Source organism: Orussus abietinus, unplaced genomic scaffold (genome assembly GCF_000612105.2).
Source record: "Orussus abietinus isolate OABI.00-Male unplaced genomic scaffold, Oabi_2.0 scaffold56, whole genome shotgun sequence".
Classification (NCBI taxonomy): domain Eukaryota; kingdom Metazoa; phylum Arthropoda; class Insecta; order Hymenoptera; family Orussidae; genus Orussus; species Orussus abietinus.
This window is the reverse complement of record NW_019394240.1, coordinates 678,449-689,814: the sequence shown is the minus strand read 5'-3', so window position 1 is coordinate 689,814 and position 11,366 is coordinate 678,449. Positions and strand designations below refer to the sequence as shown.

The 11,366-nt window shown below is 46.2% G+C and overlaps 2 protein-coding genes across 2 annotated transcripts in view; both read left to right on the top strand.

The window, feature by feature from the left end:
• Positions 1-117: 117 nt before the first annotated feature.
• Positions 118-7,557, top strand: LOC105700292 (nicotinamide/nicotinic acid mononucleotide adenylyltransferase 3). Its single transcript, XM_012426001.2, has 5 exons — positions 118-374; positions 596-1,005; positions 1,084-1,185; positions 1,271-1,434; positions 7,369-7,557. Exons 1-5 carry the CDS (start codon positions 299-301, stop codon positions 7,409-7,411), a joined length of 795 nt encoding a protein of 264 aa, XP_012281424.1. The 5' UTR covers positions 118-298; the 3' UTR covers positions 7,412-7,557.
• Positions 7,558-7,669: 112 nt separating this feature from the next.
• The window catches only part of LOC105700293 (ABC transporter G family member 20), a 45,139-nt gene continuing 41,442 nt past the window's right edge, over positions 7,670-11,366 (top strand). Inside the window, exons 1-2 of the mRNA XM_012426003.2 lie at positions 7,670-9,419; positions 9,509-9,592. Coding sequence (XP_012281426.1) covers positions 9,324-9,419; positions 9,509-9,592 — 180 coding nt within the window. The 5' untranslated portion in view covers positions 7,670-9,323. The remainder of the gene's footprint in view (positions 9,420-9,508; positions 9,593-11,366) is intronic.

Below are 11,366 nucleotides of genomic sequence, written 5' to 3'. Positions count from 1 at the left end.
AGCCCCTACCAGAAATTCGTTGCGGCGCCCTTGGGGGCAAAAAACGGTGAAAGCTTACGTACGAAACCAGAGGGCAGCACACGATGTGTTCGCGCGACCCTGCCCGTGAACAATCTCCCAACTCATCTGTGTTCCCAACTCATTTCTGGTGGTGCGCGGTTGTGAAGTGCACGGTTTGCCTTGAAAGGTTCTTAATGTCACGGCTGAAACGTCACCGGTCCTGAATAAACGAAGAGAGCGACTCATAATATGCAGTGACAGCATTTCTGGCGTACGTTGGCTAGAGAAAACCAGGAAAATGTCGCCGCCACAAATTATTCTCATGTCCTGTGGGTGTTATAACCCCCCAACCAACATGCACTTACGAATGTTTGGTACGCATATATATATATATATATGTCTATATCTCCTGTTTGTAATCAATATTGATTTTTCACCTGCAACACAAATACTTAGTGCGCAATTTTCGCCACATATATCATTACTGGGCTCGGTGCCCTTCAGACTTTAAACGCTCCGATAGCACTGTGTTTTCGTTAGGTGTGTTATAATGGCATTTCGACGAAGACAGTAGAGCACTTATTATGATTTATAGAGGTTGCGAAGGATCATCTCCACAGGATGGGTACACACGCTGTAGTTGGTGGAATTATATCTCCTGCTCATGATGGATACGGGAAAAGGGACCTCGCCAGTGCGAGTCATAGGTGCGCGATGCTGAAACTCGCTCTTAAGAATAACGACTGGGTACGAGTCAGTACGTGGGAAACAAGGCAGAACTGCTGGATGAGAACGAAACTTAGCCTCCAATACCATCAGAGTGTATTGAACTCGGTTGTTAGCGATACTAATGGCATTAAACATTATGCCGAACAAGAAGACTTGGAGTGGATTCCTGAAAATGTTAAAAATAACGCTAATAATGCTCCGATTCAGATCAAGCTACTCTGTGGTGCCGATCTTTTGGAAAGCTTCGAAGTTCCTGGTCTTTGGATAGACGAAGAAGTAGGTAGAATTATATGGGTCGTATGTCATTGCAGGAAATATTCGTATCTAACTGGGGTTTGTCTTCTGCTTACTTAGATTGACGCAATTGTCAGTCAACACGGGCTCATTGTTGTCACCAGAGAAGGCTCTAATCCTCACAGATTTATCTACGAGTCGGACATTCTCTCAAAACATGTGGTATATAGACATACTTATGGTAAATGTCAACTCGCTACAATCATTATCGAGGATTACATTTTTCTTTTAAAATTCTATGCTTCAGCGTAACATAACTATCGTCACCGAATGGATACCAAATGAAATCAGCTCGTCAAAGATCAGAAAAGCTCTGAGACGCGGCGAGAGCGTGAAATACTTAGTCCAAGATCCAGTCATTGATTACATCTACACTCAGGGTATCTATGATGTCAAAACGGAGTCGACAATGTGAGTCTAAATAATTTGGGTTACAAGAGCTGTTTAGTGAAATCGATGGGGATTTAATGGTTACTTTTCTAGTAGATATATCAATACGGTTCGGTACTTTTTAACGTTTTTTACGAGATAAATATATTTTTATAGTAATCATAGTTCCTTTTGGCTGGAGCACGTAAGATATATAAAAAGCTCCTCGCTGAAACTATTTTATAAGTGCATCGTAAGATGCATTCGTACCGAACATTACCAAAGTGTCAACGATTACTTTCCACATTGGAATAATAATCCTTCCATTTTTGTATCCTAAACAATTGTCAAATATCTGTGTCAAAGATTAAATTACGGTACGGTGTTCTGCTGACGAATTCATACTTGACGTAATGTCCAAAATTATATAAAGTCCACGTCAGCAGGGCAGACTACTGTCCAACTCGTCCTTAGGACAAAAAGACGATATTGTAAAACTATTTATTGTTTCACGCTGCCCGTCGATTGGACACAAAAGTAAGTTGGAACTGTCTCCGAGTAACGCTAACGATTACTTGAATATTAATCGGAAATACGAGAGCACCTTTTTAACGCCCTCGCCCAGCGACGTTATCATGGAGTCCCCGAGCCCTGTCGAGGTCATTTCCATCGAGGTGCCCGACGCCGTTTACCGTAAAAATCTGCAGAACCTGCCGATCTTCGCCTCCTCGAGGTCCGGCTACCTCGAAGAGGCCGATCAGTTGCGCGAGAAATTGTTTAGCGTGATTGCGGATAACGGGAACAAGCTCGTTACGCCCGTTAAGACTGCGTACCCGGGTCAGGCAAAGCAGATTATTACTTCCGAGACGGGAGAGTCTCAGATTCTCGGCGAGGTAGGTTCCCCCGATAAGGAGAAAAATTCCTGTGACGATAAGGAGAAACATATGTGTGACGATGAGGAGAAAAATTCCTGGGACGATTATGAGAAAAATTTGTGTGACGATAATGAGAAAAATTTGTGTGACGATAATGAGAAAAATTCGCGTGACGATAAGGAGAAAAATTCCTGTGACGATAACGAAGGGTCTAGGGTCCTCAAAGAAGACGTAGGCGAGAGGACCGAGGGTCTTGTAGATGACTCCAGGGAAGAGGTGGAGGATCGTAGGGTCGATAAAGTTAACGATGTCGAGGAGAAGTCGGATAACACTAAGGGTAAAGATGCTGAAGAGGGTGTCGCCGATGCTGGCAATCCGATCGAGGTCGAGGAAGGGAACAAGTTGGTCGTGGATGCTAGGGACCCGGAGAAGGTTATAAGTAGGTCGGGGGAGGGTCTTCAGGGTTTTTGCGAGGTCGTTTTGTCTTCCGTTGAGGAGAGCCTGGGCGGGGGGTCCGGGGGCACTTTGTCCGAGAGTGTATTGAGTAATGCAGGAAGTTCACCGGACGACGAAGTCGGTAGCAAGGAAGTCGAGAAGATGAGTGACGATTTGGAGCTGGTGACACGGAACGGTAGCGAGGAGAGCCAGGAGGGGACCCTGAAGGATTTTTCGGAGAACCTTGAGTCCCAGGTGGACCAATCTTCCTCGGTCGAGGGACACCTGGGAGAAAAGAAGCCGATGGAGTCGAACGAAGTGAACTCTGGCTGTAAGAAGAATTCCTCCGGTGATGACGAATCGCGCGAAGTTGACTTTAAGGAGGGTAAGGAACCCTGCGATGGGGACGGAGGCCTTGAAGAGGAGAAACCGATCGATGAGGCGAGGTCACTTCGGAGCGAGGAGAAAGTATCTTCCGTAGGGGTAGAGGTAGAGGACAAGGGAGATCGCCCGAGACTCGCCGAAGAAACACAACTGGGAGTTGGAGAAGATGCCGAAGAAGGTGAGCCTGGAGTGGCTGAAGCATCTAACGTAGATCCAGGGCCCGAGGGAGTGGAGGAGAATCAAGACCCTGGGGCTGAAAATTTAGACATCGACGGGAAGTACTTGAAGTCCCTGGTGAACTTGCGGAAGAGCCCGAAGAAGTTGAAGCAGGTCTTCGAGTTCCGGCCGAACGACTTCGCGACCGAAAGAGGGTTGCCGAGGAGCTCGAGGAAGAGGCTGGAGAAGATGTCGGCCAGCTTCGAGATCCAGGAGGACGACCACGAAGGGCTGGCCGAAGCGATCGGCGAAAAGGCGGCCTCGGTCTCGGAAATTGGCAAGTCCAGGAAACGAGAGGGTACTCTTCAGGGTAGTCTGGACTCGATAAACGCGAACGAGTCCGCGAAAGAGGCCAGATACTCGAAATCCTTGGAGACCGTCACGAAGAAGTCGAAGAGCTACGAGTTCATCAAGTCAGACCTGAGCAAGTCCACCTCCGTTTACGAGACCTTTGAGATCTCTTATCACGACTCGCTGAAGCTGAAGTCCGACAGCACTTCGAGGCTGGTTACGGCACCTAATTTTGATATGCCCAGCGAGGAGTTCTGCTCCGAATGCTGCTACGGGAACGACCCATCGATTGCCGAAGACACTCTCAATCAGGAGACCTTTTACACCTTGAAGTCCACGGGGAGCTCCCCTTGCGAGGACTCCACCCAGTGCGACATCTGCAACGTGTGCCATCTTCAGGGCTCCGGGGAAGTTCTCGACTACAAAGTCGGCATCGTGGACGAGGAAGAGGTTTGCGAGCTTTGCCAGATCTGCGCCGACCCTGGAGCGTACCCGGACGTCGCGGGAACTTCTATCCTAGGAACGTTACCAGAGGTCGAGGACAAACGATCGGGCATCATCCGAAGTCTACCTCTGAGCCTGCCGAAAGAGGCCACCGAGGTGAAGCTGGACGGGAGCCCCGAGGAGAAATTCGAGATCGAGAACCTGGGTCTGGAGGTCGAGGACCCGAAGAAGTGCCAAACCCTGCAGAACGTAAACGCGACGTCGAAGGAAGAGATAACTCTCATCGAGTCCTCCTCCGAGGTTGGAATCTCTTCGATAAGGACCCGCAAGTCCTCGGCTTCGAGGAGGCCTCCTAGGAAGGAACTCTCCAAGTCGGACGTCCTCGTGGATCGGTTTCGCAGGACTAGAGAATCTCGCGTTAAAGAGAAGTTCCTTCGTTCTTCCAGCGAGAGCGTCAGGGTCCTTCGGCAGTCGCTTCCCAAGGATGAGGTGTCCTTGCTGACGAGGGCCACCGGGGGCGCCGAGAAAAAGGGCTCCTCCATCGGCAGGAAAGGATCACTAACCGGCAGGAACGTCGCGGAGGGCTCCAGGGAGAACAGGAGGTACTCTTCGGTGGACAACTTGCAGTACAACAGAAGGCAGGAGATCTCGGCCATCTCTGAGAAGTACTTCCGGTCCAAAGGGGACGGACTCATCGGGTCGGCCGATAACATTCGTAAGGATACTTCGAGGACCAAGAAGCGGAGGCCGCTCCTGAAGTCGGCGGACGATCTGGGCCATTTGGACTCCTCTACCGACAATCTGGACTCCCTCGAAGAGGCCGAGTCCTCTATCTCTGATCCTCGGAAGATCAGGGACAGCGACGTCGTCAGGATGGTCCTCACCAAGCACGGGATCAAGATCATCAGCGACAAGGAGACTGCCCTGTAGTTGGGGTCTAGCGGAAGAAGTCAGCAGTCTCTCCCTTTGTTTTTTTTTCTTTCTTTTTCCTCTCCATAATTTCAATTCTCTTCGTCGAAAGAGATGGAATCGTCGAATCGACCCTGACGAGAGGGACGATCATTTCTCTTCGTCCGATTTAACCAATTACTCTTTCCTTCGCTCTTCCGACCTTCTTCTCGTGGTATCTTTTAACTGGACCGAAAAATAGGAATCTCGAGAGACGAGCCAGGAAGTAACGAGACCCACCTTGATGGGACATCGATTCGCGAATCCGGTACTTGACATGGGGTACATTGTCGCTTGTACTGGATGCAATGCGATCCCAATCTAACGTGTTCAATTCTAATTGGAATTCGCCACGCTTAGTCGTGACACTTTAAGCGATCCTCGGTGAGAGCCTCATTAATCCGAGATTGCAGGAGCTGAGCGATGCTTTAAGGTCGACCTAGACTTATTTCCAAAGGAATCATTAAACAAGTCATGATGACAATCCCCGAAGTGCGCCAATATACTACTAAGCATATATTTATACACATGTATAAACCTATAACGTAACGTTGAATTAATTTTATCAACCAAGGGAGCTGCCAGCTCGCCATTAAGTACATACATACATATATATATATATAAAAGAAGAAAGCTCATCGAAACTTCACCTCGCAGTTGGAAGTGTCATAATTTAGACTGAATTTCTATCTAGACGATAATTACGGGGAAATGAAAAGGAAAAAAAAAAGAAAAAACGAAAAAAAAAATAAAGCACCTCCGTGTATTGTTATGAAAGAAAATATACAAAGCTTTCGCTGGTTCTCGGTAGATATCGAGTATCGAGTCATCGAAGCATAGAAACTTTACGAATAAAGAGGAAAAGGGAGGAAAGAAAATCCAAGAAAAAAAAAAGAAAGAAATGACAGAGAAGTGGAGTATACGACGTATATATGGGGCGTTAGTCGCGAAGTATCTCGTTAGATAAGGGAAGTACGAGGTGATAAGAGTACGGATTTTGGGGTGATAGCGGAATTTTGAGAATAGGTACCGGAAATCGTGCGATTTTATGTGTGGGCAGGATTTTCGGGCAGCCATCGACGACACGTTCTCCAGCACGTAGACGAAGAGAGGCTGCTTCGAGATTTTCTTCTTCTTTTTTATTGTATTTCGTTTCAAGTGTGTCCTGCAATGTGGATAGGAAATTGGCCAGGTATATAGCCTATTAGCTTCCATGGGGATGGGACGATTAAACACGGATATATATATTTTTTCTCGAAATCTCGAAGCACCCCAGCCGGCGTTTTAGAGGGACAGACTTCTCGTCTTTTTTTTTAGTGCATGAAGTATGCGCTCCTAAGATCTCGCTTTGAGGCGTCCTTTTAGCGCGATGTGCCAAGTACTTACATATAAATATATATATTATATATTTTATTACCACACCAGCTTACGAGAGGGAGATAGGGCGCCCTTGATAAGGCGCCGAACAGAGAGAACGGACGTAGAGGAGCAGAGAGAGGGAGAAAGGGTCCGATTTATTTTCTCTTCTTTTTAATCGACACTGATAAAGGTGCCCATGTAAATTTGCATACTCAATCATGGGTTATTTAGACGTCACGACATATTGCAGGGAAATTACCCCGTCTCTGTGACATCAGATTCAGTGTACGAGGTAAACTATAGAAAGTGTATGTAAATTTCCAACGATTTTTATCAGTGCCCCCCCAGAAACGTTCCCTCTCGAGGGTGCTTCACTTTGCAACCACTTCCGGTGTCTCGATCGAGGCCTCGATTTGTTTCCTTCCCTCGACTTCACCTGCGACACCTGTTCGTTCCCTTTTCTTCCGAGCTCGAGCGAAGTCGAGCTTCCTCAGGGTTGCGAACTGAACGAGCACCCCCAGGACGTGTTTCCTGGAGAACCGGACCCCAGGGGTCCTAGGACGATTTCCCCGATCGAGGCTCCTCTTTTTCTTCTTTTTCTATACCCTACGTGTCGATGTACCTCCGTATGTGTGTCTATTAACCCCATTGGGAGTACTTTTCCCACCGCGTTACTTCCCTCACGCAGTCGCGACTCGAGTGTCTTGTGTGACTTCCTCTCCCATGATCCTGCAGGGTGTCCCATGATCCTGCAGGATGTCCCATAATCCTGCAGGGTGTCCCATGATCCTGCAGGATGTCCCATAATCCTGCAGGGTGTCCCATGATCCTGCAAGGTGTCCCATGATCCTGCAAGGTGTCCCATTGATGGAAGGCCATGATGAAGTGCCAAATCTCCCCTTAATCTCCCCCTACTTTTTTCGTATTCATGGGCGACGATCACCCCAGAGCGTTTCTTCGATTGCGTGGGCGAAGTACATGCGATGTTTCTGTTCTGATGCAGCATGTGATGTGTGTTTTCCAGGGAACGGCAAAACCTGCATGCCTACTGTAAGACAGATAGTTGACTGTCTTGTCGCTGCTCGTCCCATGCCAATCCGATGCGGCCCCTGCCTTACCGCTAACCATACTAATCATGCTACTAACAGACGTAGTAGTTACGACTCCAGTTGCGTTAGTAGCACGGCTAACAACATCAACAACAACAACGTACACGTCTTCGAAAACCTCAAAAACCTTGACGCTAAAGACAATACCGTAATTACTATTCGCAACGTGCTATCGTCACAACACGCCTAAAGTAGTCTCGGTCCCGGCTCGAAAACTCGGATTGACGGCTAATGCGAAGTGATTGTGAGATTATTAACGTTAATGATTTCCGAGGATTATTTTACCCAACGTGGTGCGCGTTTAAAGTCTATCTTTGTCATCTGGACGATAGGAAAGCGTTTTCCTTCGAGATGTTAATTTTTTAGGAATTTTATTTGTAGATCGGTTCCTTCGACGAGGTGCAATTGGGGGAATGCGAACCGAGATTATTAACGTTAACGATGTTCGAGGATTATTCTATGAAACGGGGCGCGTGCTTGAGATCGATCTTTGTTGACTGGACGATAGGAAAGCGTTTTTCTTTGAAATGTTAATTTTTCAGGAATTTTTTTGTAGATCGGTTCCTTCGACGAGGTGCAGTTGGGGGAATGCGAACCGAGATTATTAACGTTAACGATGTTTGAGGATTATTTTATGAAACGGGGCACGTGTTTGAGGTCGATCTTTGTTGACTGGACGATAGGAAAGCGTTTTTCTTTGAAATGTTAATTTTTTAGGAATTTTTTTGTAGATCGGTTCCTTCGACGAGGTGCAGTTGGGGGAATGCGAACCGAGATTATTAACGTTAACGATGTTCCGAGGATTATTCTATGAAACGGGGCGCGTACTTGAGGTCGATCTTTGTTGTCTGGGCGATAGGAAAGCGTTTTCTTTCGAGATGTTGATTTTTTAGGAATTTTTTTGTAGATCGGTTCCTTTGACGAGCTGCAGTTAGGGGAATACGAACCGAGATTATTAACGTTAACGATGTTCCGAGGATTATTCTATGAAACGGGGCGCGTGCTTGAGGTCGATCTTTGTTGTCTGGGCGATAGGAAAGCGTTTTCCTTCGAGATGTTGATTTTTTATGAATTTTTTTGTAGATCGGTACGTTGAACGAGGTGCAGTTATCGATCCGTGTCGGAAATCCGAGACTTTCGAGGCGGCGCGAAACTTAGAGGCTTTTTCCTTGTAAACCTAAGATCTTTCTTCAAGGCTGTAGTCCCCTGGAGCCTGATTTATAAACAAATGGGTCTTGAGAAGAGGGAGTGGCCGAGAAGAGACGCCGAAGAGTTCCACGAGGAATGTGACGAGGCGAGAGAAGAACGATTTATTTTGTGTACCTGAACAGAGTGCTATACCGTGTAAGCGTATTTTATAATCGTAGGTTACATACCCAGTGCTAGAAATGTATCTGTCGTTGCCCTGAAGAAGGTCTACGCGAACGAGCTGTCCCGTACCTCGTCGCTTGGTATTTCATTTAGTACCCGTAGATACCTAATGATTTGAATTACTCTTGCGTATCCTAAGTAGACGGTAATTTTCTTTCGGCTTAGAAGTGTGTACCACCCCGTCGACCTTTGTTGCTCAGAGAATTATTTCGATTCCGTTGTACTCGGTCAGGCTTGGAGATCGATTTTCCGTAGTTCCTAAGTTAAGGTCAAGTTAAGGCTTTAGACGGGTCTAAGTACTCTGGGATCGATATAAGAGAGCTCTTTGCGAGTCGGTCGGAAATCTCACCCGAGGTTTGTTTATATTTCGCCGATGGACATACACCTCTTGTTGTTGTTACTCGCGCGGACATCTTGGACCTAGCTCCAGTACTCGCTTATTGTTCGGCTGAATCGGATCGTATATCCTACGTTTATACGACGTATATTCGGGGGTAAGATGTACCACTATGCCACGGGTGTGTACGCGACATGCACGAAGTCGACGAGGGTGTATATAATGGGGGGAATAAACTGTAAAGGAAATTACTCGCCCGTAAGTTTCGTACCTTTTGTCATCTCTTGGATGTAATCAGTGGAAATATTATCGCGCGAAGATCGGACTAGATGTTCATCGATTTCAAGGTGGAGTTTCATCTTTCGGAGCTTTTAAGCTGCGTAGAAGAAGCATCCCCTCGAAGGACCAGAAGGAGGCGCGAGCTCTTCCCGGTGAGTCGACACTTGTACTTGAAATAATTAACAGTCGAATTGCTTATAAATAATTTATTCTTTGTCGACCGAGTAAGGAGGATTTCGGATAGCGTTCTCTCTAGGTACTAGTGATTCGACTAAGCCCTTGCGGGAAAAGAATTCGTCGACGGGCGGGGAAATGTTTGAGAGATTGTTCATGAGATTCTTATAGGAATAAGGCACCTCCTGGGGCCTGGAAATTCGTTTCTCGGGAGGGGACATTTATGGAAGCTTAAACTTACTCTGTACACTCACTAATGCGATCCCTGCACCTTCGCTCCCGAGATCCTGAATTTATCTCTTTTAAGGGAATGCGAAAGGGACATCCGGGGGGCTCGATCATTTATACAAATTTTCTCCAAACTGGGTGTACCGAATCGTTTCAGACTGTACAACGTGTATGAGAAGGCTTCAAGGAATGTCCTGACCCACGCTTAAATTTCGTATTTTATGTAAAATTTGGAAAATGTCTATAAACAAATTTTTGAAAGCTTCAAGGAAGGTTCTCACACCCTTAAATTTCATATTTTATGTAAAATTTGGAAAATGTCTATAAACAAGTTTTTGAAAGCTTCAAGGAAGGTCCTGACCCCCGCTTAAATTTCATATTTTATGCAAACTTTGAAAAATGCCTATAAACAAATTTTTGAAAGCTTCAAGGAAGGTTCTCACATCCTTAAATTTCATATTTTATGCAAACTTTGGAAAACGTCTATAAACAAGTTTTTGAAAGATTGAAATTTCGTCGGCGCCAGGACCTTTCTTATAGTCTTTATGATCACGGTGTCAAATTTGATACGAATCGGTACACCCAGTTCGCATAAAAGTTTCGCAAACGAGACCTCTCTGATGCCACTTTCGCATCCCCTTAACCTGTAACCCGGGTTACCGACGTGTATACACGTCGAACGCAGTTAACTAGTTAACCAATTGAACACGGAGCCGTTTCGACATATGGGCGAAATTCGTCTGACCGTGCAGGCAATACTGGACCAAACGTCGAGCGCCTTTAGGCGCTCTTAGTAGCCAAAGGGTTAATGGTACAGATTGTTAACGGCTCCGAGTGAACTTAGCACAATCTACGAAGTGCAGGGAAACTTTCGCATGTTTCTCAGTGGCTCGACCGCTGGCGTCGCGTGCCATATGAGGTTTAATATAAACAGGATAAAATACTAAACACGTGACACTTTTGGCGACGGCGATCGCACGGTAATAGTCGTTCGCGAGGGGACGACCTGTAAATTCGATAACAGTATCGGTCGCCACTCGTACGCACCTTACGGCGATTCCCTTCCCCCGTGAAAAGTCGGCAGAGTCATTCGGAAAGATGGGAAAATGCGCGAGATTAAGGGGACGTGATAGCGACATCGACGGGGGTCAATCGTTCATGAAACTTTTCTCCAAATCTCGGTGTACCGAATTGTTTCGTTCTTGATAACGCGAATGTAGAGGCTACAAGGAAAAGCCTGACACCCATGAAATTCCATCTTTTCTATTGTAATAAAAACACGTGACAATATCTATAACAAAATTAGAAAAAAAATTGAGATGAAACTTTTCTCCAAACCTTGGTGTACCGAATCGTTTCGTAATTGATAACGCGAATGTAGAGGCTACAAGCGAGGTCCTGACACCCATGAAATTTCATCTTTTTCTTTGTAATAAAAAAATGACAATATCTATAAATAAATTAAAAAAAAAAAAAATCGTAATTTCATGGGGGTTAGGACCTTCCTTGTAGCCTCTACATTCG